The following is a 27,525-nucleotide window of genomic DNA, read 5'->3' as shown; positions in this document are numbered from 1 at the left end:
CGCTGGGTTTTGATGAGCGTGTCACTGAAGACTTGGAAGTAAATGCCCTGAGGACCTAAATTCAAGGAAGGAACAGAGACTTAAAATGGTGCTGCCAAGATCAGGCCCTGTATCCATGTCCAGATTTGCAACCCTTCTGCATGAAGCTGATCAAACCACTGACACAACTGCACAAGTACTGTCATCTTCAAAGCAGACCAAGACAGCACAGAGATCTGACCAGAGCAGAGTATTGTGCCCATACTGTGACATTACAGATCATTTTCTGAGCCAGTGTCCCACCTTCCAGAAATTCAGTAGAGAGATGATAAATTGGATAAAAGATAACAACCGTTGCTGGAAATTTGGACAGTCACATTCAGCCAAACATTGCACTCTGAAAAAGCCCTGCCGCCTGTGCAATGGAAACACCTTCAAATCCTCCATGAAGTTAACAACCGGTCTCAGACAGAGGGTACATGCCTAGTGAATTCCACAAACGAGTCCCTGTACCTAGACAGGCCTGACGGTTCCAAACATGTTCTGCTGAAAGTGATTCTTACCCCCACTGCAATGCTCCAGCAGAAATACCGGAACCTTAAAGGCATCCTATTACAGCCCATTCCCAAAGCCCATCCTCTCTTGCTGATAGGTGCAGATCATCCCCATCTGATTGCTCCTATCGAGTGGGTTCGTCTTGGCCCACCTGGAGGTCCAACAGCAATCAGAACTAGACTGGGTTGGGCACTACCAGGCCCAACACGGCTTCTACAGCAACAGCTTCCAGCCTCAGCAATGCCCATGGAGGCTGGAGGAAAGCAATTATGTGATTAAACTTTAACAGACTTTGTGACTACTGAGGAAGATTCATGGTTTATTCCTTATCACATGGTTCATCATAACAGCAAAAATAGAGTGGTGTTCAATTGCTGTTTTGAATACAAAGGAACATAACCCCCACAACTACCTCTTTGCCGGACCTGCACTAGGCCCTTCCCTTGTGAGGGTTTTGTTGCGTTTCAGGGAGCATACTGTTGCAGTGAGGGGAGACATAAAAGGTATGTTTGATCAGGTCCGTCTACTGCCTGAAAACCGGAACCTTCTGTTTCGTCTGTCGTGACCTTGAGACCAATGAGTGGCAAGTGCTTCCTTTTGGCACAACTTGCAGCCCTTGCTGTGCCATATAAGGAGATGGAGTCAAGGCCCACCATTCTTACTACAGGATGAATCAGAATGGCCAGCTATGGCAGTCTTTAAACCCACTGAGGATGAAATGGAGAAGAGAAAGAGTGTTTTCTGCGGTGTCACCATAGTGTCAAACCAATTGAAATCCAGGGAATACAGTACATGGAAGGACTTTGTTGAAGCCACAGTTCAGCACAGTCAAAGTGACCTAGACCAATCCAGTCCAGCTATAGCTAAAGACTATATGATGGCAGAATGCCTCATTTCCCAGAATATCCAACGTGACAGTTTTCTTGAGGAATATGAACGATTGAAAGCCGGTAAGCCTGTATCCACAACGAGCCGCTTGCTCACTTTATCCCCAGAGTTTGATGAAGCCAGTAAGCTTTTACGGGTTGAAGGATGTCTATGTCATGCTGAAGGTCTAGAATTCCAGACAATTCACCCAATAGTTCTGGATCCTCACCATCCAGCAACCAAACTGCTCATACAGGACTATGACAGTAAGCTCTGTCAACCAGGAACAGAACGTATATTAGCTGAAATGAGGAGAAATGTGTGGATACTGAGAGGTCGTGAGGCAATTCGCAAATTCCAGCACAACTGCATAGAATGTCGCAAGTGGCCAGCCAAGCCTGAGGTCCCTAGAATGGCGGATCTACCCCTAGCCCATCTGAGACTTTGCAAACCTCCATTCTATAGCACTGGGATGGATGGTCTTGGTCATCCATGTTTAACCAGTTGATGTGCACACATTGAACTCCTCACATCTATAGACACAAATACCTTCCTTATGGCACTGAGGAGATTTATTGCACGCCAAAGCACCCCATCTGAACTACTTTCTGACCAGGGCACCAATTTCCAGGGTGGTGAGAGAGAATTAAGAGAAGCTTTAACAAAATCTAGTTTCAACAGCATCTTGCCAAACAGAAAATCGCATTCCTCTTCAACAGCTCCTCACTTTAGCGGCATCTGGGAGAGAGAAATCCGATCCCTCCATACAGTTGTGGGTTCACAAACGGTAACAGAGGAAGTACTTCCTCTTAGTACAGTGCTTATTAAGATAGGGCGAATTCTCAATTAGGGATGCACAGAATCCAGATTTTGAGGTTCGGCCGAATACCGAATCCACTGGTTAAAATTCTGCCGAATCCCAAACCAAATACCAAATCCAACTCCCATCCTTAGTCCATTATCAAAGTAAACACATTAATGACATAAACAACGTCCACAGCAGTGTATTTTTAATTTAATTTTAATTTTTAAAAAAAGGCAACATTTTGCCAGGATGACTGTGCTGTATTGCTGTCTGTAGATTCCTTCATGCACAACTCTTATTCTCTCGGATGGGAAGTTCGGTTCTTTTCCGCGAAACGGTTCTTTCGGGCAGTTCGTTTCAATGAACCGGTTAAAAAAAATGGATCACCGCTTCTTTTACGTTCTTACGTAATGACTGCGTTTCTATCGTCCCGGTGGATGAAAATACATTCAAACACATTCATATAAAGTATTTGTAATCAAAACTTAGTATAGTAATAATGATTATTGTCATCATCATCATCTTGGATATGGTTTTTAGTGAAGTTTTATTAACTAATTTCGGGAGGAGCACCAACAGATAATTAAACAACGGAGCCGTCAGCTAATCAAACCTAATTAACAAGGGGAGCACGTCAGATAATTAAACCTAATTGAACACAGGTGGAGCATGGTAAGCTAATCAATCTGATCAACGATAGGAGGTGTACTTGTCACATGCCTGTCCTGTCTTGTGTGCACATGTGGGTTTTGTCAGTATGGCCTTTGTGCTTCTGTCATTGTCTGATCCCTCCCCCCTTGTTATCTAATTAGTGTTTGATTTCTCCCACCTGTGTTTCCTCGGTCCCTGCCTCATTTGTTCCCTGTTATAAGCTCCTGGTGTTTGTCAGTCTTTGTGGTATCGTTGTAATGTCTGCGCCTCCGGTCCTCCCCGTGATTCTGTTCTGGTATGTTTTTGAGTTTATGTTTTGATTACGTATTTTTGCCCCCTTGTGGGTTTTGTTTTGTATTTGTTTTATTTTATAATAAATTACCACTTCTTTGCACATGAGTCCTCGCACCATTTTCCTTTGTGTTTGTGACGTGACAGAACGATACCCCAAAGACTGACAAACACCAGGAGCTTATAACAGGGAACAAATGAGGCAGGGAACGAGGAAACACAGGTGGGAGAAATCAAACACTAATTAGATAACAAGGGGGGAGGGATCAGACAATGACAGAAGCACAAAGGCCATACTGACAAAACCCACATGTGCACACAAGACAGGACAGGCATGTGACAGTACTTATACTACAGATTTACCTCCTCTCATTGACCATTTTTATTTTAGCATGGATGGCTTCAGGCAGGTCACCACGCCTGCACACTCACGCTGCTAGGCTAACTCCAAATGCTCAAGAAACAAGTATTTTCCTAACAAAAGTTTAAGCTATTTATAAACTCAACTCATACCGCTTCATCAACATTCATGGTAAAAGATTTCTGCTTTTCCCTACGAAACACAATTGGCATTTTGTCTTCTAACAATTCTAATCGATGAACAACTTCAATAATCAATGTCCTAAAGGCATGTTAATAACGTTGCGTTTTTGGAACCACGACAACAGAGTCAACTGCGAAAGCAGCACTCGGTCATCAAAGAATGCACACTGCTGAGACTCGCAACATTAAACTACAACAGTTTCTGTCTTAAGAAATAGAAAACGATCTTAAATAATGAATGTATTACTGGCACACCTCAAGCTTGCGATCGCTGTGTACTATGCCTACGTTACTTTTAATCCACGAGAATACGTTCCAGTGTTGCCAACTATTTTCCAAGGAAAGTAGCTAAAGCCTGCCCAAAAAAATCGATAAATGTCGCTAGATGACGTCATGTGCTAATTAGCATATTAGTGACGTCATCACGCCGTCCTTGCGTTCAGTCTGCCTGACGTTTTTTCTCTCCTAATCCGTGCTCATTTACTATATTTTACAATCATATAATACAGCCGACTGTCCAATACATGTTTTCATTTCCTATACCTTTTTGTCATACAATATATGATATAGTGAATTACAAAAAAAAAATTATATGTGTAAAATCTGAATTGAGAAACTGGATGAACTAAAGCTCTGTGATAGTGAGTAATATAAGTGATAAGCACAAGAGATGGAACTCATCATAACTAATTTATTCAAATATAAAACAAAATAAGTAGATAACATTAAGTGAGATATCGATGGCAACCTTGTGTGCTCATATGTATAGCTCGCTCATTCACGTCTGTCAGCTGCCTGCTGTCTGTAGGCGCGTGCAGCTCCCCTCAGCCATTCACTGAACAGGGCAGACGCAGAGAGAGGTGTGTGTGACGGCAGAGGGGAAAAAAGACCTCGCGCTCGCAGGACAGTACTGGCGACATTTGTAATTTAAAATAGCTGAAGTTTGTCCAAAAAGTCACTAGATTTGTCGCTAGTCGCTTTTTTGAAAATAAGTCGCTAGAGGGGTCTGAAAAGCCGCTAAATATAGCGACAAAATCGCCAAGTTGGCAACACTGATACGTTCATCATGCACGCTGTAACAGTCATACCGTTACTTGTTGTTTTTTTTCATAATTGGTTTAGCTGATGCCTTAGAGTGATTTATATAAGTCCCATGTAGTTCCAATAGGAGCAGCTAGGGGGCACTATTGCCTGGAGGTAACAGGATATAAGCTCAGCTACCATAGAGGAAGTCAGTTCGTTTGGTAGAAAATCACATTGTGAACTCTCTCTGCCTTCGTCCTCTTCTAAAGTCCTTTGTTGAGAACTCTTTGAGTTTCTGCTCAACTAAAGGACTTTTTCATGTCCTTTGTCACGAATTTCCCACATGAGCACTGAGCAGATTAATTCCTCCACTGGATACTAGAGGTGTTACATTCTAGCACAAGGAAGCTACAGCATGTGATCTTAACCAACCCAATCCTAAGGTCTACGTGTACCATCATTAACTGCCATCATTCCATATGTTGTGGATCACAATCATTGCATCATCACTTCATCTCAAGGAAAGACTAAGCATTTCAAATGATAAGTTCACTTCATCTATTTGACTAATTTGAGAGACAAAGACTTTTGGGGGTTGATTCCTGGTATGCATTGAGTGTTTTGCATTGGGATATAAGCACTGGTGAAGCAAATAAATAGAGTTTAAAAAGATCATTTGGTTTATGAAGAGGTTTATTTATCAGTACACGTCAGAATTCTGTTGAACCCCTCAGAGTAACATCTAACCAAATAAAAGAGGTGTTACAGAATGGCGCCTGAACAGGGACCTAATTAAAGTTTTTGGAGTCCTTTTTTTGTAAAATAAAAATTTTGACTGTACTGATTAATCTTCACAAACCAATATTACAAACCCTAATCTGCAATGGAAGAAAGAGCAAGCAGCACGGACTTCGCAGATAAAGCTTTTGTTCAACGCAGAGACCCTGTAGCTAATCTCATTGATACCTTTAGTGAGTTATATTTAGACTCAGAGGAAGAGAGACAACGTAGAGAGACGTCCATTAGTCAGAGAGATGATCATGTTGCTGAATCTGATGATTTGTTATTTCCTCCACCACTTGAGTTGCATGAAGACGGACTACAAGTTCATAACGAAGACGCTAACCAGCGTATGGGTAGTATCGAAGAGCATCTTGCTGATCTGGAGCATCGTGTCAGTGAACTTATTACCACAGAAGCTATGAATGCAAAGTTTAAAGCAAATGAAGACAAAATTAACTATTGTTTGCAAAGAGAATTAGACCGCGTTAAACAACTGTTCCATTCTGAAATTGAGGATCTGAGTCAAAGCATTGTGGATTGCTTAAAGCGTCGAGATGGACAAATAGAGCAACAATTTAAAATGTTCAAACCTCTCATGTCTACTCCAGTACATATCAGGGCTTCTACTACTCATAGGATGTCTCAAACTCCCTCCAAGATTGACCCAGCTACACAAAACCACACAAAGCAAGTAACGTATCTTTCTTCCTCTCCTAATCCTCCTGTTAAACTTGAACTGCCAACCTTCAGTAATCTTGATTCAGAAGATCCAATTGATTTTGTTGATAGATTTGAGGAATATAATGAGCTGAGACCTTTGTATCCTGAAGAACTTTTAGCGTCATTGTCTGTGAGTCTGAAAGGTACTGCTAAGAGCTGGTGGAGAGCGGAGAAGCAAAACATTAGAGACTGGGCTTCTTTCAAAGAAAAGTTTCTCTTTTCATTTTTAAATGAAGATCATAAAGAAGTGGCTGCCCAAAAGTTAGCAGACTACCGTCAAGGGGTTAATGAGGATATTAGAGATTTTGTTTTTAATTACAGAGCATTGTGCCTGAAGAATAATCCTGAAATGGCTGAAACTGAGATGGTCCAAGCGACTTTAAGAAACTGCAATCCCCGATTAGCTTCATTGTTAAGGGGAACAGTGAAGACGGTTGATGATCTGGTCCGACTTGGTACACAGATAGAGAAGGATTGGGTTGCGAGTAAAAAGAGATGGAGTCAAGTAAAAGATGAGGAACAGAGGAAGAAATCTTCTGGTGGAAGAGGACAGCAAAATCACCTCATGCTCATTGAGCCAACATTCAGCTCTCAATTTAATAATGTGCTGCAAACTCCAATAATTTTGAAGCAGGTTTACTTTAATGCTGTAATTGACACAGGAAGCACCTTCTCTTTGGTTCAGCAGAAAGTTTGGCAGAGGTTGAGAAGAAATGATGAGTATCTGACCAAAAGTACTCAAAGTTTTGTGCTCGCTAATGGTCAGAGTCAGAGGACTCAAGGAAAGGTTCTTTGGGAATGTGAAATATATGGAGTAACACTTGCGGTCACATTCTACGTGATGAATGATGAAGACTTGGCTGTACCTGTTATTCTGGGTCTAGATTTCCTGAAAGAAGCCAAAGTAACCATTGATTTTAACTCTTCACGTATTTTCTTACCAGATTCCAGCTCCAGTCACCCCATTTGTATTAACGAACTTCCGGGAAAAGCTGCCCTCGGGTTTTATGCTGCACAAGGTGATGTGGAAATTATCTCTAAAAAAGAAGACCAGAAGCTCATTGATCAAGTGGTGGAAAATTCTCATTCCTCCCTCAAGGTAAAGAATCAGTTGAAATCTCTCATGTATGATTGGTCATCAGTTTGCACACAGGAGTTAGGACGGACAAACCGCATCAGACACGAAATAAAAACAATTGATGAGCTTCCCCTAAGAAAGAGACCTTAACGAGTCTCAAGAGTCAAAAATGATTTTATTGAAGAACAAATCAAGGAATTACTTCAACAAAAAATCATTAGACCATCTACTTCACCATGGGCCTCACCTGTTGTGGTAGTTGATAAGAAAGATGGTGGATCCCGGTTATGCATTGATTATCGTGGTCTTAATTCTAAAACTCACCTTGATGCATATCCTATGCCCCAGATTACAGATATACTGGATTCTTTGCAAGGAGCTAAGGTGTTTAGCACATTGGATTTGAAGAGTGGCTACTGGCAAGTAGAGATGGATCCTGCCAGTGTGGGAAAGACTGCATTCATAACCGCATCAGGGTTATATGAATTTTTGTGTCTTCCCTTTGGCCTCAAAAATGCTGCTGCCTCTTTCCAACGTTTAATGGAACAAGTTCTTAGAGAACACAAAAACCGGTGTTGTATGGTATACATAGATGACATCATTGTGTACTCACCAGACATTCAAACACATCTGCAACATCTTAAACAAGTATTCAACAGTTTGCACTCTGCTGGTCTCACTCTCAATCTCAAGAAGTGTAAATTCATCTGTTCATCCCTGGACTACTTGGGCCACACAATCACTGCTGATGGAGTCAAAGTAAACTCTGACAAAGTAGAGGCAGTCAAATCTTTCCCCACACCAATGTCCATTAAAGAATTACAACGGTTCCTAGGGCTGGCGGCTTGGTACCACCGTTTCATTTCAGATTTCTCCACTAAAGCAGCACCCTTACATGCACTTAAGAAAAAGGGAGCTAAATGGATATGGACAGATGAGTGCCAGAGATCGTTTGATGTTATCAAAGATGATCTGACTAAAGCTCCAGTGTTAACAACACCTAATTTTGATTATTTTTTCAAAGTGCAAACAGATGCCAGCGACGTTGGTTTAGGAGCAGTGCTGACACAGGAGGTGGAAGGACAAGAGAAGGTGATTGCTTATGCATCCAGGTTGTTGAGAGGGGCTGAGAGATCATATTCTACATCAGAGAAAGAATGTCTAGCAGTAGCCTGGGCTGTGGAAAAGTGGCATCATTATCTTGAAGGCAGAAAATTTGAGGTAATCACTGACCATGCTTCCCTGGTTTGGCTTTTTCAACATCCAAAACCTTCATCTAGGTTGGAAAGATGGACTATCAGACTTCAGGGCCACCACTTCACAGTTCGCTATAGAAAAGGTCAATGCAATGTGGTTCCTGATGTTTTGTCAAGGAGATATGTAGCGGAACCAACAGCAATCCTGATGCATACCCCAGCAAAACCTGCTTGTAATCCTATCACTTGTGATCTACCAACGGATTTGTCTCAAATTGCTGCAGAGCAGAAGAAAGACATAGAGTGCCAAGAGATCATGGGGAAGGTCAAAAATCAAGTTACCACTGATCTTATGCGAACTCACTATGTTTTTAAAAATGATGTCTTATTTAGGAGTGTCCCAGCCTCCAAAGGAGGTCAAAGATTCCAGACTGTGGTGCCTGCTGACTTAAAGGAAGCATTTTTAACTTATGCCCACGACAGCCCCCTCAGTGGACATTTAGGCAGATTTAAAACTTTAATGAGACTCCTAGAATTTGCTTATTGGCCATCCATGCGTACTGACGTATGGCAACACTGTAAACAGTGTGAAAAATGTCAGCAGCATAAGCCAATGAACCTGAAACCAGCAGGAGGTCTCCAAAGTGTGACCATCGTTGAACCGGGATACATGCTTGGCATGGACATTATGGGACCGTTCCCGCGGAGTACCCGTCAAAATGAATATCTCCTAGTTGTGGTCGATTACTTTTCTAAATGGGTAGAGGTCTTCCCCATGAGATCTGCCAAATCCACCATCATTGTTCGTATTCTCATCGAAGAGATATTTACAAGGTGGGGAACGCCAGCCTTCATTGTTTCTGATAGAGGCACTCAATTTACCTCAAAGCTCCTGGATCAGCTATGCAAGCAGTGGCAGGTAACCCAAAATCTCACAACTGCTTATCATCCACAATCAAACCTGACGGAGCGAATTAATCGAAATCTAAAAACTATGATCGCATCATATGTTGATAATAATCACCGTACTTGGGATCAATGGATCTGCGAATTTAGATTTGCTCTGAATACAGCATGGCATGAAAGTACAGGGTTTTCACCCGCTGAAATAGCCCTGGGACGTCAATTGAGAGGACCTCTACAAAGAGCATTACAGAATCCACCAGATCCAGACCAACCTAGTTATAGTGTCATTGAGCGGCAGAAACTACTGCATGAAACTGTCAAAGAAAATGTTGAGAGAGCACAAACTAAACAGAGAAAATGTTATAACCTCAAGAGAAGAACCCAAGACTTTCAGGAAGGTGATCTAGTTTGGGTGCGTACTCATCCCTTATCTTGTGCAGATGATGGTTTTATGGCTAAAATTTCTCCAAAATGGCGAGGGCCAGCTAAAGTAGTCAAAAAGCTAGGTCCAGTAAATTACCAGGTGACCATATTAGACGATCCAGCTCAGATTGACAGTTACCATACCCAAAACTTAAAAATTTGCCATGTGTCCAATTTTGGAACCAAAGGGGGAGATGTGTAACAGTCATACCGTTACTTGTTGTTTTTTTTCATAATTGGTTTAGCTGATGCCTTAGAGTGATTTATATAAGTCCCATGTAGTTCCAATAGGAGCAGCTAGGGGGCACTATTGCCTGGAGGTAATATGATATTGGATATAAGCTCAGCTACCATAGAGGAAGTCAGTTCGTTTGGTAGAAAATCACATTAGCTGTGTCCCAATTCAAGGGCTGCGTCCTCTGAAGGCTGTGTCCTTCGAAGTGCGCGGCCGACGCGGCCTTCAAAGGACGCACCGAGACTTGTTTACAGTGGAAGGTATAGCGGATTGCGTCACCGCGGCGCGACGAAGGCCGTCCCAATTCAAACGTCCTTCGAAGGCTCCTTCAAAATAACGCCTTCAAATGCGTCCTTCTTTTCCCGTGAAACGAAGGATACTCGGATGGATGCTTCGCAGCCTTGCCAACCCCAGAATTCATTGCGCGCCGCGACGTCAGATTTTTTTTAAAAGAAAGCCAGATTACACATAAATGCACCGTAAGCATTGGGATTCAATTTACTCCAGTAGCCTTATCTAATGATAAATAAATAAAAAATGCAATAAATATTCAATAAATATTAATACAAATTAATTGACATGACAAAAATAAATGTAGCCAACAGAATAATTGATTTCATTTACAAAACTTGCATGACAATAATGTAAACAATTTATTGGTTTCATTAAAAAAAAAAATTGCATTACAAAAATAAACAATGCAGAGAAATAACTTTTTATTTACAAATAAAAGCTGAAGTCCCTCTGAAATGGGCCTAGCGACGCCCATGGTCCTCAGGGCTGGAGGCATGAGGACAGGAGGGTTAGAATGCCTGTCCCAACACCTCACTCATGAGGACAAACCATGGCCAAGTTTTCCACTCCCTCACCTGTCCCAGGACACTTGCAATCCTAATGCAGAGAAAATAAACATTCCTGTTAAAAACAACAAACACAACAGCAATACATGTCAGAAAAGATGTGTCTATTAACTTGCATACATGTATTTTTTTTTTGTTGTCCCAATTTTTTTTGTATACCTGCAAGGCAGGGGTGGAATTTTAAATATATGATGCAGCTATACATTTTGTATGTATTATACATGTATACAAAATACTCCAGAAATCATATTTCTAGATACTCAAATTTGGTTAAAACATTTGTCGACACAGCTTTTATGATAGACTATTGTTATCAACTGGATAAGGAGGGGTATAAGTAAGGGGTAATGTAGCCTACACCCAGCCTGTTGTTATCGCAGAATAAACCCCGACAGAGTGATCAGTGTCAATCCACACTGGCCGAGTTTTTCGGCCGGGTAAATAAATACTAATTTGCTGCTCTTATTTTAATAAAGCTGTCTGCTTCATAAAACAAAACAAAATATTACATCAGATCACCTAAGGATAAAGCCGCAGTGGTAACGCAGGCGACAAGTTCACGTTAAGAAATAAAGACCCCAGGTTTTTAACACTTTCGTTGGGTATTTGAGTAAATTAAAACACAATACTTACATTTATATTTGTATTCCTCTGCCGTGGGCTAGGCTGCGGAGAATCCGTGGTTCTATCCTTCGCGTTCCGGGGAGATAGGGTTGCCAGGTCTCTGCAACAAAACTAACCCAAAACTCCCAATACAATTTTCTCCATTGAGCGGCCAAATTCTCCCCTGAATTTGTGCGTTTGGGGATGGTGGAGCGCCGAAATCGTACTTACAGGGTTGAAAATCAACCCGTGGAAATATTTTTTTTCCCGCAACAACAACATAAAAGTATCCCAATACGGCGTGAAAACCGCGGACTTGGCAACACTGACGGCAGGCCGCATTAGAAGGCTCCTTCGAATTGGGACAGCCTCGTCGCTCTGCGGTGACGCAATCGGCCTTCAAATGCGGCCTTAGGAGGATGCAGCCCCCAAATTGGGACACAGCCATTGTGAACTCTCTCTGCCTTCGTCCTCTTCTAAAGTCCTTTGTTGAGAACTCTTTGAGTTTCTGCTCAACTAAAGGACTTTTTCATGTCCTTTGTCACGAATTTCCCACATGAGCACTGAGCAGATTAATTCCTCCACTGGATACTAGAGGTGTTACATTCTAGCACAAGGAAGCTACAGCATGTGATCTTAACCAACCCAATCCTAAGGTCTACGTGTACCATCATTAACTGCCATCATTCCATATGTTGTGGATCACAATCATTGCATCATCACTTCATCTCAAGGAAAGACTAAGCATTTCAAATGATAAGTTCACTTCATCCATTTGACTCATTTGAGAGACAAAGACTTTTGGGGGTTGATTCCTGGTATGCATTGAGTGTTTTGCATTGGGATATAAGCACTGGTGAAGCAAATAAATAGAGTTTAAAAAGATAATTTGGTTTATGAAGAGGTTTATTTATCAGTACACGTCAGAATTCTGTTGAACCCCTCAGAGTAACATCTAACCAAATAAAAGAGGTGTTACAACGCGCACGCGGTGACCGTGGCGATGAACAAATAATTATACTTCTGGGAAAGTGAATGTACAGATATTTTGAGGCTACATCACTCAGATACACTGCATGAAAAGTGGGATTTTCGTCAGTAAGCGGCACTGTAGATTGTCGTGGAAGATCAGGTTTACGACTGTACACGGCAGTTTGCAGGCGACACCGAAAACTGCCGTGAATTGTCAGAAATTGACGTGGGCCTTGCTTGGCAGTTGTCCCCCCCAAGACCCCCCTTCCCTTAACTCCAGGGGAGGCTTGAACATGTAAATGAACATGCTGTGAGCTATACAAATGCAAATCAGGGTAGCAGGAGTTTTAATTAACCCATGTGACATTTTTCTAAAAGGTATTAACTTCCTTCTAAGAATATCTCTTAGATAGATCAGGCTCAGTATAGCCTAATTGTAAAATCTTAAACTTAAGCTTGAATTTATATATTTGATGAAAGTATTCTAGATTTTTTATTGTGTGTCATTTGCAATCAGTCCCCGTGAATTCAGTGCGACTCGCAATTTTGACCAATCACCGCAACTTTTACCAATCATTGCAGTCTCCTGCTAATAAGCGGCGTCATACATCAGCAAACTTTATATATTATATATCATTGCCTGTCAAAATTAACGTGTTAACGCAAATTAATTTTAACGGCACATATATATATATATGTGTGTGTGTGTGTGTGTGTATATATATATACAGGTGTTGACATTAACTTTTTTGCTCACCGGCCACCGTGGCTAGTGGTTTTCCAAAGTTACTAGCCACTCAGCATTTTCACTGGCCACAATTTTGCTGTTTGGAAATTACATTGTATATGTTTAAAGTTGATTTTGGCATATATAAATTACTTGATTTTGAATCATTTTACTTTATTTAGAAGATTTAAAACCCTTTCAAACTTTCAAATGCAGAATGACCCCCCAAATCTTGTATATCAGCTGGGATGTGCAGGTGGGCAAGGGGTGGGCAATATAATAGATTATAATAGAATATAATAGGCTAATATGAGAAAGGTAATATGACAGGCTTTGAGTTATTTTAGTTAGGATATATATATAATTTAAAAAATACCCTAAGCAAATTACAAAAACAATAGTTAGAAAAAAAAAAAAAATTCCGATACTAATACGACACAATGTAATTTATTGAATGTAATTGTCATTGGATACGACTTTCATCGAAAAGAATGTAACAAAATGTGGGCGTGGTCTGTGTTGTGAAATGAAACCACATTAAAATTTCCCTTAAACTGCGTTTGAAACATACAGCAAAGCAGCGACAGAGGAAAACACAGAGCCTGATATTATGCAAACATTTACCAATAATGTGGAAAGCGTTTTAAATCTGTTCAGTGGAAAATCCGCTGTGACGAATCTGTCCTCGTCTAACATCTGCTGTAAATCCAGGTAAAACTAGCTGCGTGCACGCGCCCGTCCCCAGATAACATGATCCCCAGTTGATCCGTAACACCGGCGGGAAGAAACAGCTGAATGCAATCAGTGGGCTATCTCGTCAGCTTGCTCAGTTTGCTGCCGATTTTAACGAGCAGTTAACTTCAGTAATCTCCAGGTTGCTGTCCATAGATGATAGGTTGCTTGCTTTGGAGTCGAAAAACTGTGTGGAAGATACTAACTTTAAGAAGAGAAGACGAGTGCCTAAGAGAAGACCAGTCCTAAGATTGCGGTAAGACCGTTATCTAAGCTAAAGTAACCTAAAGCAAAGCTTTTTAAGTAGCACAAGCTGAAATTAGCCTTGTAAAAGAACAAATGTAAGTTGCTTTATAAAAGTGTTTTCTTTTTCTGGTCATTTTACAGGCATTTTACAAGCAGTACGCCGTCTTCACAACTTCGTCATAACACTCATTTAATTGTTTTCCAGCTGCATGTAAGACAGAGACAGTACGCAGGAGCTTCAGGTACAAACATCCAGTTCTTGCATCGCACGCAGAAGCTGTGAAGAGTTCAGCTCGGAGTCGATTGAGAAGAAAGAGGGTAAGATTTATTAGATTAGATCCGTTTTTGGTCAGTGTGACTATTTTTCAGGTGCATTTTACGCAGTACATCGCGCAATACTGATTGTCTTTATTGTTTGTTTTTACAGCTGCTACAAGCAAGAAAGAGTGTGTTAGCTGAGGATATGAGGTGGGCCTTTGGAAGTGCGCTACCATAGACCTGATGTCTGATGAGGAAGACGGCATCGTTGGTGCGGTGTCTGGATGGACTGTTCGACCAGCCAGGAGCTCGCCGAGCTCTGTGCCACGCTGCAATCGAGATTAGAGGCGATTCCAAAGAACAGGGCAACGCACGACAGACGTCTGAAAAATGGACTGAAATCAGACAGAATGGCGCTAGTTACCTACAGCTCTGAAGCGGAAAACAGAGACTTCATGGTGCTGTAGGATTTTGGGCTTCTCGTGAGCTTCCTATTGTTGTGTGGGCAGATCTCACACGTTTTGCTTTTGGTTGTGTGTTTGTGTTTGTTCTAATAAAGCTCTTTCTTTGAATAAACTGCACGTCCCTGGCATATTTTCCTTTCCTCAATAAATGAATGTCCTTGATGGTTATAATAGCGTAGTCCATAGGATAACAATGACATGAATATAAAACATAATAGCATATCACATGAATATGAATATATACAAATAAAAAATAATATGCAAATCATAATTTTATATATATATGTGTAAAATTATTATAATTTGGGGGTTTAAATTTATTAATTTATTACCCAGGTTGACCAATAGTAACAGATCTGCCAACCAATCACGAGTGATATTTCTTGTTTCAATGTAGTAGTTTCAACCAATACTGAGAGAGGAAATTCAAGCCATTCCGGCAAGGCGCCGCCCAGAGCTGCTATTCATATGCTAATTAGAGCCATTAGCGCCGGCGCCAGCATGCCTCCGCAAGCTCCACATACGTCATGGTTCGTTTCCGTCAATATGTGGCACAGACGAACGCGACGTTCACAGGCTGTAAACTGACGTTAATTGTCGAAAATCAGGGAGATTTCCGGCTGTTTACGGGGACGAAAATCCCACTTTTCATGCAGTGATAATGACAATGCTATAGCGTACATCAAAAAAAAAAAAAAAAAGACAAGCCACTAGTCGGAACCAGCTCTCCCTTGATCCAATACGTCTCAACTTGACTTCCAAATGAGCTCGGTCACACAGGGACACAGTGAGTACAACCTTCTTACAAGCATTTGCGACTCAGGGCATTTCCACACCTTAAAGTCTGCACCGGGGTCTGAACTGAAGCTCATGTTTTGATTCATTTTTACATGTTGGGTTAGTTTTGTTTGCTTTCACATTGCAAATTGTGCGAGTGCACTAAAGAACTTACATGACATGCGTCCTGCTGTAGTGATGTCGTTAACGAACGATTCGTTCATTTTGTATGAATCTTTAATCTGAATCTTTTGAACAACGAGTTTTCTCAGAGAGCGATTCGTTCATTTGTTTACCGAGCACGCGCATACGTTCTGTACAGGGAAGTACTAAACGTGCTGGAAAATGTAACATGTAGCATTTTAATTAGATTCAGCTTAAATTAACGGGATCACTTTAGAAAAGATTCGTCCATTTTGCTGAACAAGATTCAAAGATCCGTATCAGTAAAAAGGATCCGAACTTCCCACTACTATTGTAGTGTGCTGCTTCTTGACATTGATTGGCTCGTAAACGGTACGTGCGTCTGACGTCAGCGCATCGTCACTCGGGCGAGTAACTCCCAAAACTTAGCCAGCTGACTCTTTGCCTCACTGCCTTACGAGACATGGCTTGTAAAGCAGCGTTTTGTCAATGATTTTGGACAGACTTCTAAGGCAGTGTAACAGTTTAATGATCTGCAGCAAAACAGAGAGAGCTTTCGTAAAAACTAAGCACATCTAATTACTACACTAGTACTACATTTATATATATATATATATATATATATATATATATATATATATATATATATATATATATATATATATATATAAAAACCCTGGAAATTCCTTTTAAATATCTTTAGAAGTTGTAGCCATTCATACAAACAAAATTCACCTAAAGAGGGCTTTCTATAAGGCTTTTAACATTACATCAACATAAAAAGGAACTTCCTGTAAATGGTCAGATAATTCAAACCATACAGAACGCTTTCGCACAAGAAACGAACCTAACCTTCGTTCAGTTTGATCCGGACAGAGACTTTGCAAACTGAAAGTCAGAATCCGGACGAAGCAAGACGAGCTGCATTTCATGAAATACAATCCAATTTGGAGCTCCTGTTTTCCTAAATATAACACAAATTTCTTACAGTAGGCTATATTGTATAGCATAATAATTATTATTTTAAGCCATCTTATATTTTGGGGAAAGAAAACGTATATCACGATTACGCAAACCTCAAAGGCCATGATTTCATTAAATAAACATGAGCTTCACATTCAGAATCTGTGCGTTCTACAGCCTTCACAACAACAACGCTCTATTTCAGAGCAGTTCACAATCATGATTAGTTCTCGTTTATGCCAAGTAAATGCGTACAATGACAAGGTTTCTGTACTACAATTATATTGTAATTTGTTGCACACAATTGTGAGGAAGTATGTTATTTCCTTCATACTAGTTGAAAGGAGCATTCTGCAATAATCAAGCAGTAATTTCAAAAGTCTCAGTTGGTTATACAAACATGTTTCTCCATTTGTCTGTTCAACCATTTTTTCTTCTGCCGCAGCAGTGCCGTTCCTTCCATTCCCACAGGAGCTCAGTTTCTCCAGCTAATTTTCTCCACAGCAGCAGCAGTGCCGTTCCCTCTGCTCCCACAGGAGCTCAGTTTCTCTGGCTAATTTTCTCCACAGCAGCAGCAGTGCTGTTCCCTCTGCTCACACGGAGCTCAGTTTCTCTGGCTAATTTTCTCCACAGCAGCAGCAGTGCTGTTCCCTCTGCTCACACGGAGCTCAGTTTCTCTGGCTAATTTTCTCCACTGCCGCAGCAGTGCTGTTTCCTCTGCTCCCGCAGGAGCCCAGTTTCTCTGGCTAATTTTCTCCACTGCCACAACAGTGCTGTTCCCTCTGCTCCCGCAGGAGCCCAGTTTCTCTGGCTAATTTTCTCCACTGCCACAACAGTGCTGTTCCCTCTGCTCCCGCAGGAGCCCAGTTTCTCTGGCTAATTTTCTCCACTGCCGCAGCAGTGCTGTTCCCTCTGCTCCCACAGGAGCTCAGTTTCTCTGGCTAATTTTCTCCACTGCCGCAGCAGTGCTGTTTCCTCTGCTCCCGCAGGAGCCCAGTTTCTCGGGCTAATTTTCTCCACTGCCACAGCAGTGCTGTTCCCTCTGCTCCCACAGGAGCTCAGTTTCTCCAGCTAATTTTCTCCACTGCCACAGCAGTGCTGTTCCCTCTGCTCCCACAGGAGCTCAGTTTCTCCAGCTAATTTTCTCCACAGCAGCAGCAGTGCTTTTTTCTCCCTTATCCATCTGGCGAGGCTCCCCCATCGGAAGCAATGAGTCTTAATCTCCCATCGAATGCCGTCAGAGCCTCTCAGTCACTATCCATCTTTTCTTTTTCTGTCCGGTGAAGCTTCCCTTTCCGATTGCAGTGAGCATTGATCTCCCGTCGAATGCTGTGAAAGCTCTACTGGCGGGTGTTTCCCCATCTCTTTCTCCGTACCGTCGGCCGATAGTACCCACTCATCTGATGCCAGGAATCTGCTCCTGGCGGAAGCTGGGTGGGCCCCCTCGGTCAGTCTTTCTTTTTAATTTCGACGCCCCATTTATCAATTTGGTAGGGCTCACTCATCTGACGCTGTGATTCTAATCTCCCGTCAGATGCGGCTTGAGCCCCCGATCGACTGTTTTCAAACTTCGCGCATGTTGAATCTCGTTGCGCGCTCTTTCTCCGGACGGTAAGGTTTTTTCGTTTGTTGCAGTGAGCCGGGCCCCCCTCAGACATTGCAAGAGCTTTCCCGATTGGTCATCTTAATTTGAGGAAGCTCCTCATTTATCGGCCATTAGGGTTAGTTTCTCGTCTGTTGCAGTGAGCCCGGCCCCCCTCAGACGTTGCAAGAACCTTCCCGATCAGTCTTTCCAATTTGAGGATGCTCCTCATTTATCGGCCATTAGGGTTAGTTTCTCGTCTGTTGCAGTGAGCCCGGCCCCCCTCAGACGTTGCAAGAACCTTCCCGATCAGTCTTTCCAATTTGAGGAAGCTCCTCATTTATCGGCCATTAGGGTTAGTTTCTCGTCTGTTGCAGTGAGCCCGGCCCCCCTCAGACGTTGCAAGAACCTTCCCGATCAGTCTTTCCAATTTGAGGATGCTCCTCATTTATTGGTCGGTGGGGTTTGTTTCTCGTCTGTTGCAGTGAGCCGGGCCCCCCTCAGACATTGCAAGAGCCTTCCCGATCAGTCACTCTAATTTGAGGATGCTCCTCATTTATCGGCCGTTAGGGTTTGTTTCTCGTCTGTTGCAGTGAGCCCGGCCCCCCTCAGACGTTGCAAGAACCTCCCCGATCAGTCTGTCAAATTCAAGGTTGCTCCTCATTTATGGGCCGGCAGGGTTTTTCTCGTCTGTTGCAGTGAGCCAGGCCCCCCTCAGACGTTGTAAGAGCCTTCCTAATCGGTCCTTCTGATTTGAGGATGCTCCTCATTATCAGCTGGTACAGCTTGTTTCTCGTCTGTTGCAGTGAGCCTGGCCCCCCTCAGACGTTGCAAGAGCCTTTCTGATCGGTAATTTTATTGAAGACCACTCCTCATTTAATCGGCCGGTAGGGTTTTTTCCCATCTGTTGCAGTGAGCCTGGCCCCCCTCAGACACCGTAAGAAGCCTTCCCAATCTACCCCGCTGATTTTGAGGATTCTCCTCATTTATCAGCTGGAAGAGCTCATCTTACATCTGTTGCAGTGAGCCAGGCCCCCCTCAGACTCGATAAAGAGCCTTCCCGATCGGTACGCCAAATTTTAGGCCGCTCCTCATTTATCGTCCGGTAGGGTTTTTTCTCGTCTGTTGCAGTGAGCCCGGCCCCCCTCAGATGTTGTAAGAGCCTTCCCATCGGCCTCTCTGATTTTGAGGATGTTTCTCATTTATCAGCCGGAAGAGCTCGCTTCTCGTCTGTTGCAGTGAGCCGGACCCCCCTCAGAGGTTGCAAAGGGCCCTCCCGATCGGTAATTTTACAAAAAATTCTCCTCATCCATCGTCCGGTAGGGTTCTTTCCCGTCTGTTGCAGTGAGCCTGGCCCCCCTCAGACACGGCAAGAGCTTTCCCGATCGGTCTTCCAACGCCCAGTTTCCTTCAGCCAGTAGAACTTGTCCGCCCGAAGCAGCGAGGCAACACGGGCTCTCCTGGTCTAGCAGCCAGGCCTCTCAAATTATCAGCCCACCAATTTTTCTGCATATTTGGGGGTTTTCTGGTGGCTGTCCTCCACTCCTTGCATTTTGGGGGATACTCTGGGTTCGGGCAAAAATCCGAGCCCGGAGCCCTCCCCTGGACAGCACGCCAAATACGCATAATGTTAACTCTATTTAATTTGATGTAAGTGGGAACTCATGAAGTGAAGTTTTATTAACTAATTTCGGGAGGAGCACCAACAGATAATTAAACAACGGAGCCGTCAGCTAATCAAACCTAATTAACAAGGGGAGCACGTCAGATAATTAAACCTAATTGAACACAGGTGGAGCATGGTAAGCTAATCAATCTGATCAACGATAGGAGGTGTACTTATACTACAGATTCCCGCTCCGAGAGAAACAGCAGCCGTCCCACTCCGAGAGAAACAGCAGCCGCCCCGCTCCGAGAGAAACAACAGCCGTCCCACTCCGAGTGAAACAGCAGCCGTCCCGCTCCGAGAGAAACAGCAGCCGTCCCGCTCCGAGTGAAACAGCAGCCGTCCCGCTCCGAGTGAAACAGCAGCCGTCCCGCTCCGAGAGAAACAGCAGCCGTCCCGCTCCGAGAGAAACACCAGCCGTGCCACTCCGAGAGAAACAGAAGCCGTCCCGCTCCGAGAGAAACAACAGCCGTCCCGCTCCGAGAGAAACAGCAGCCGCCCCGCTCTGAGAGAAACAGCAGCCGTCCCACTCCGAGAGAAACAGCAGCCGTCCCGCTCCGAGAGAAACAGCAGCCGTCCCGCTCCGAGAGAAACAGCAGCCGTGCTACTCCGAGAGAAACAGAAGCCGCCCCGCTCCGAGAGAAACAACAGCCGTCCCGCTCCGAGAGAAACAGCAGCCGTCCCGCTCCGAGAGAAACAACAGCCGTCCCACTCCGAGTGAAACAGCAGCCGTCCCGCTCCGAGAGAAACAGCAGCCGTCCCACTCCGAGAGAAACAGCAGCCGTCCCGCTCCGAGAGAAACAGCAGCCGCCCTACTCCGAGAGAAACTGCAGCCGTCCCACTCCGAGAGAAACAGCAGCCGCCCTACTCCGAGAGAAACAGCAGACAGCAGCCGTCCCGCTCCGAGTGAAACAGCAGCCGTCCCACTCCGAGAGAAACAGCAGCCGTCCCACTCCGAGAGAAACAGTTCAAGACGACGCTATCACGCATGCAGTATCTCAGCTCACCGGTTCTCACAGCGAAACATGTCTCAGTTCAGTGAACGGCCGGAGTTATACTTCAAGATATTAGTTTATTTCTAATCTGAGGGCCTGTCACTCATGTCAGAAAGTGAGTAACTATAGTAACTTGTGTGATCAGCACTGATTTGAGACGTGAACCGTTTAGAACGATTCAGTCCGATTTGGTGAACTGGTTCGACCGGATCACTATAAAGATCCGGTTAAAAAGAACGATTCGTTCGCGAACCGGACATCCAGCGGCGATTGTTTAGGGTTCTTGCCACCACGAGACAAATCGGCATTGCAAATTGAACATATAGCTCAACTCGAATTGCCTTCTTGTGACTGAAAGTACTGCTAAACAACACATTTTCTGTTAACAAGTCCCATTTTCACTTTCAACAAGTCCACCTAGTAAACACGTTGCCATAATCAACCGCAGAATCATCGACCAGTATCGCGTAGTGCAAGCGGGTTCGGTTTGGTGGGAAAAAATTCTAAGGTTCGACAGAAACCGAACCCAGTCAAAAAGCCCAATATTCGGCCGAATCCGAACCCGAATCCTGGATTCGGTGCATCCCTATTCTCAATAGCAAACCTCTAGGATACGTCTCCTCCAATATCGCTGACCTAGATCCAGTCACCCCAAATCTCCTGCTCATGGTGTGGCCAGACAGCTCTCTACCTCAAGTGACATACCCCACTACTGAGCTCATTGGACGATGTAGATGGCGACAGAGCCAAGTTCTCACTGATCATTTCTGGGCAAGCTTTACAAGACTATTTACATTACTATTATGTATGTATATTGTAATAATTTATTGTAATATGTTATTCATTTGTTTATTTCAGACCACACTCATCCTAATACAAGTAAAGATGAAAATATTCTGAATCCTGTGATGTGTTTTGATTGACACCTTGCGGCGAGAACAATCTCCTGATCAGCTTCTTAGTACAAACTCCTTTACAGGTTTGATATTCCATTTGTTGCAGAGTTAGAGTAGTAGAAATGCCTACTCATGCAACAAAACAGCTGAACTATTCTTTAATGAGCTCTAGATCCACAAAAAACATAATGTATGGAAGTATTGGACTCACCAGTGACTTTGAGAGCCATCTTTTGACCGTCATATGTACTTTCTCCACTCACATAACAGTAAAATGAGCCTTCATCCTGAATCCTGAGTTTCTCCAGCTGTAGAGAGACGTCTCCATCCTTCAGTCCTCCAGACTGACCTGAGCATTGAGTCAGTGAGCTTCGGTTCCTGAATGATTCCTCCTGGAGATCCTGGATCTTGCCATGCTTATAGAAGAGAACAGGGTTGCTGAACTGGTCATGACGGTACCAGCGGATCTCCAGAGCTTCAGCGTTCTCCGGAGGAGAGATCCAGCAGGGCAGAATGACTGTAGACCCGACATGAGCCACTATCTGATCACCAGGAACCACAACACTGAACGACTCTGAGAGACAGAAAGACAAACATAGAAGTGACTTTTAAACCAAACAGCTGATTGTCTCTTGAAACTCCCGATTGCCTGATTCCTATTGGAATTGACTGGATTTCACACATGAAATGTCTCATAGCAATTAACATCGGCTTTAAATGTAACTGAACAACTGGTGTTTGAGTCCTACTTGACAGTAAAATACAATTATATTAATGAATAGCTGGCATTCTGACAAGTGTATTAAATATCTAGTATATTTTATTTAAATTTTATTTATACATTGTTTGTAGAACTTTCTTAAATGTCTTCCTAATGTTGGGAGAAAGAGTTCTCAGAACAACATTCTAGAAACAAGAATTAAGGGTTGATAACACAATGGCCCTCATTTATCAATCTTGCGTAGAAACGGGTGTATATGTTGGCGTAAGATTATGCTTACACTCCTCTCACCGCCTGATTTATGAAACTGTGCGCACCTCTGCAATCCAGGTGTACGCAATACCTGCCCTTGATAAATGCGGCGGCTGAAAACGATCGTCATTAGAATAACACGCCCCTATATATTCAAGTCTCCGCCTCCCCCACGCCCTCATTTTACGCCATGAACAAACAGAAGACGGCAAAGAAGCGAAACTTCTCCGACGTGGAGATCGGGCGCGCTCAATCATCTCACTAGTCCACTAGTCAGGGCACTGATTAGGGCATAAGTCAATGGGCTGACTCCCTGATCAGTGCCCTGACTAGTGGACTAGTGAGATGATTGAGACGCGCCCATCGAGACCATCACCAGGGAAGTGGAAAAAAACCCGAAATTGTTTTATTTGGGAGTTTAAAGAGTGGGATTAAAGGCACCCACAAAAACAAAATATGGACACAAATAACGAGTACTGTTAATAGTGTGGAGGTTGAGAAGCACACTCCAGCAGTTTAAAGCTGTTTGGATGATAAATTACTATCACTGCATTATTTTACAGCACGTTTTGAAAAAATTAGCATTTAATTTCGTATCACGGCACATGTATTGGGGTGTACAATAGTGATGATGATGTGATGTGGAGTAAGATTCATTCACATTAATAATTACATGACAATTTGTAAGATTCTTCTTATTATTATTATGATTATTATTCTTAATGACGCTTGTTATTTAGAAGAAGAATGTCGTTTTTATTGATTTTATTATTATTTAAAAGAAGAAGGCCATTTTTATTATTTTGTCAGTCTGAATTATTTTAGTCCCAGTCCGTGCGCAGCTGCCGGGCCAGGTGGGCCTGAACCGTCAGATAAAGCGCACAGGCTCGCGACTGGAGGAATACATATGCCTACAGATCAAACACTTTGGTAAAGTCACACAAATTAAACATTGACGTTCATGTTGCACAAAAATAAACACTGAATGTTGTTGTTGTGGTTTTTTACAGTGGGTCATATAGCATATCTTGTCAGTGCGTTTTGTGGCGTTAGGAATTGTTTTTCTGCGCATTTTCACACTAACTCAAACGTGCGTACACCACCTCCTGAGCTGGCGGAGGATTAGAGCGTGAGTGTGTGTGTGTGTGTGTGTGCGTACACCACCTCCTGAGCTGGCGTAGGATTTGAGCGTGCCGTACGCCAACGTCCATATTGATAAATCTCAAAGTCACCGTGGGTTTGGGTGTATGCTGGAAATATGGTGTACGCACTTTTGATAAATGAGGGCCAGTGTAACTTGCTTAAATAATGGCCTAAAGTTGAAGTTAAACAGCAAAATCCACTGTTTCATTAAGGGGCCGTTTACACTCCACTGTTTTTAAAAAACACTGAAAAACATTTTGGATGTTCATTTACATGACAACAGAGTTTTGTGTAATCGGTGACTTCATGCGCATGCACATTGTGTGTTCAATCTACAGGCTTGCAGTGTTTCTTTAAGCCTAGTTCAGACTGCACGATTTTCAAACTCGTCGGGTCACTGCTCTTTTCACACTGCATGACTGTACAAGAGGAACAGTCGCTGACAACTCTCTCTCTCTTACAGGTGTGCAAATGACGTTTCCCAAATACGCATGCGATGTGACAAGTAAACAACGAGAGATCACACGTACGTCAGACTGGAGTTCTCGCGTGAGACATGAAATTGTTTTTTAAAATGATGAACTGCACAAGGTTTGTTTCAAATTGTCTGTGCGCTGATTTTTGGAGAAAAAAAAAAAAGATTATGGTGGAGGAAATTGCAGGAGAGAGAGGAAGACAGGATTGTGTTCTGCAAAGAGAGTTTGAAGCAAATAAATAATTTTGTAATGTGCTGCTGCTGTGGCTGAATGTGCACATTTTTGGGCTTTGTTTCTGTTTGATAGAATTGTAAATATATATATATTAAAACACTGATATTCTGCTCTATAACTCCTCCCTGAACCTCCCGCTGCCCTGTATCTCACTCTTTCATTGGCTGTCAGTCATCATCGATGTAATTTTCAGTCAGAACATTTCACACAGCAGGAGTTTGAATCCCAGACAGGTTCAGATATTTAGGCAAGGCAAGGCAAGGCAAGTTTATTTATATAGCACATTTCATACACAATGGCAATTCAAAGTGCTTTACAAAGAAAGGAATTAAAATAGGGCTAAAAAATGCATAAGAAAAAGAATACAATGTAAAGAGAATTAAAAATAATAAAATGATGATAACCAAAGAAAAGAACAGCTAAACTAAAACAGTTATAAAAAAATATTTAAAAAAATGATGCATAGATAAGGTGCGATCAGTCGGACGTACAGTGGCTCAGAGCTCATTCAGTAAATGCACAGCTGAACAGATGTGTTTTGAGTCTGGATTTGAATGTGGCTACTGTTGGAGCACATCTGATCTGTTCAGGAAGCTGGTTCCAACTACAGCTGGCATAATAGCTAAAGGCAGACTCTCCTTGCTTTGAGTGAACTCTTGGTATTTCTAACTGACTTGATCCTGCTGATCTGAGTGATCTGTTGGGTTTGTATTTAATCAGCATATCTGCGATGTATTGAGGTCCTAGCTCATTAAGAGATTTATAAACAAGTAATAGTACTTTAAAATCGATCCTAAATATAACTGGAAGCCAGTGTAAAGACCTGAGGACTGGTGTGATATGGTCATATTTTCTGGTTCTACTCAGAATCCTGGCAGCAGCATTCTGTATGAGCTGCAGCTGTCTAATGGTCTTTTTGGGAAGGCCAGTGAGAAGGCCATTACAATAGTCCACCCTACTGGTGATGAAAGCGTGAACCAGTTTCTCTAAGTCTTGCCTGGAGACAAAACATCTAATCCTTGCAATATTTTTCAGATGATAGTATGCTGATTTAGTTATGGCTTTGACATGAATACTGAAACTCAGGTCTGACTCCAAAATTACACCAAGATTCCTGACTTGATTTTTTGTTATCAGACCTTTAGCCTCAAGATACGCGTTCACCTTGAGAATTTCATCTTTGTTTCCAAATGTAGTGATTTCGGTTTTGTCTTTGTTTAACTGAAGATAGTTTTGGCACATCCAGTTGTTAACTTCATCAATGCATTTGCACAGGGAGTCAATGGGGCTGTAGTCATTAGGTGATAGTGCTAAGTAGAGCTGGGTGTCATCAGCATAGCTGTGGTAAGCAATATTATTCTTTTTCATTATTTGGCTCAGTGGCAGCATATACAGGTTAAACAGGAGTGGTGCAAGAATGGACCCTTGTGGGACTCCGCATGTCATGGACGTCCGCATGTCAACAGTGTCTAATGCAGCACTGAGATCGAGTAGAACCAGAATTGATGTTTTGCCTGTATCAGTATTCAAGCGAATATCATTTATAATCTTTATGAGCGCTGTCTCTGTGCTGTGATGCGGTCGGAAACCAGATTGAAAATTGTCAAAGAATCCGTTTGAGTGTAAGAATTTGTTTAGTTGATTGAAAACAACTTTTTCAATGATTTTGCCTATGAAGGGGAGATTTGAGATTGGTCTGTAGTTGCTCAGTATGGAGTTATCCAGATTTCTCTTTTTCAGAAGAGGCTTAACTATTGCAGTTTTAAGGGCGGTTGGAAAAGTCCCGTAGAGAAGTGAGGAGTTAACCACTTCTAGGAGATCTGCTTCTAAACAGTTAAACACACTTTTGAAAAAAGAAGTGGGGAGTGCGTCTAGGGCACAGGTTGATGTTTTAAGATGCTGTACTGTGTCTTCTAAAATTTTACCGTCAATTGTTTTGAAATCAGACATAGTAATTTTCCGAGGGTTTGGTCTGATCTGACTGACCCCAGAGCAACTAGAGGATGTGCTGATCGCCTTTCTGATATTTTTGATTTTCTCTGAGAAGAAGGAAGCAAACTCACTGCATTTGCTGTCTGAGAGCATTTCTCTGGGAATGTGACTCTGGGAATCACATTCCCAGATATTTAGCATGCCAAATATCTCGCAGATGTCAGTGACTCTTCTGCGTTTCTCTCTGATCGCGTCTTTGATCAGTCACACTTCGTGATTTTCACTCGCGTGCACGAGCACCGATTTGCCTATGACCTCGGGCATTTGTCTGCGATTTCGCAAAACCTGTCAGCGAGTCAAAATCGGGGCAAAAATCGGGCAATGCGAACTAGGCTTTTGTCAGGTCACCTTCATTTATACAGCACCTTTTACTATATAGATTGTTTAAAAGCAGCTTTACAGTGATAACAGGAGATTAATGGAAGAGTGACTTGTTTTGGCTATACATCAGATCTAGAATAAAGTTACTGTTTAGTTAGTTACTTTGGGACGACTTACACAACACCATTATCAACCAAAATAGAAAACTCTCAATGCGCTACAGCAGCTCATCCGTTTTGAAGCGATACCGTTATCATCTACGTGTAAACATCAAAAAACGTGAATCTGTGACAGCAGGTGATGGCATCTAAGCATTACGTGTTCAGTCTATAGACAAGCATGTTTCAATATGCATGTGTGTAGGTGCGTAATTTTTCTTTACAAAATGGCTGCCAAATGACTTGTCTGCATTGCATAATACAGCGTTGTTAGTCGTTTCTGATACT

At 42.6% G+C, this 27,525-nt stretch overlaps 1 protein-coding gene across 1 annotated transcript in view; it reads right to left on the bottom strand.

Annotated features, from left to right (window-relative positions):
- Nucleotides 1-27,525, bottom strand: part of LOC137081471 (butyrophilin subfamily 1 member A1-like) — a 63,040-nt gene that overhangs the window by 12,413 nt on the left and 23,102 nt on the right. The window contains exon 3 of the mRNA XM_067447652.1: nt 22,152-22,514. Within this exon, the coding sequence (XP_067303753.1) occupies nt 22,152-22,514 (363 nt within the window). The remainder of the gene's footprint in view (nt 1-22,151; nt 22,515-27,525) is intronic.

This window comes from Pseudorasbora parva, chromosome 1, assembly GCF_024679245.1.
Source record: "Pseudorasbora parva isolate DD20220531a chromosome 1, ASM2467924v1, whole genome shotgun sequence".
Taxonomy (NCBI): Eukaryota; Metazoa; Chordata; class Actinopteri; order Cypriniformes; family Gobionidae; genus Pseudorasbora; species Pseudorasbora parva.
This window is presented reverse-complemented; position numbering and strand designations above follow the sequence as displayed.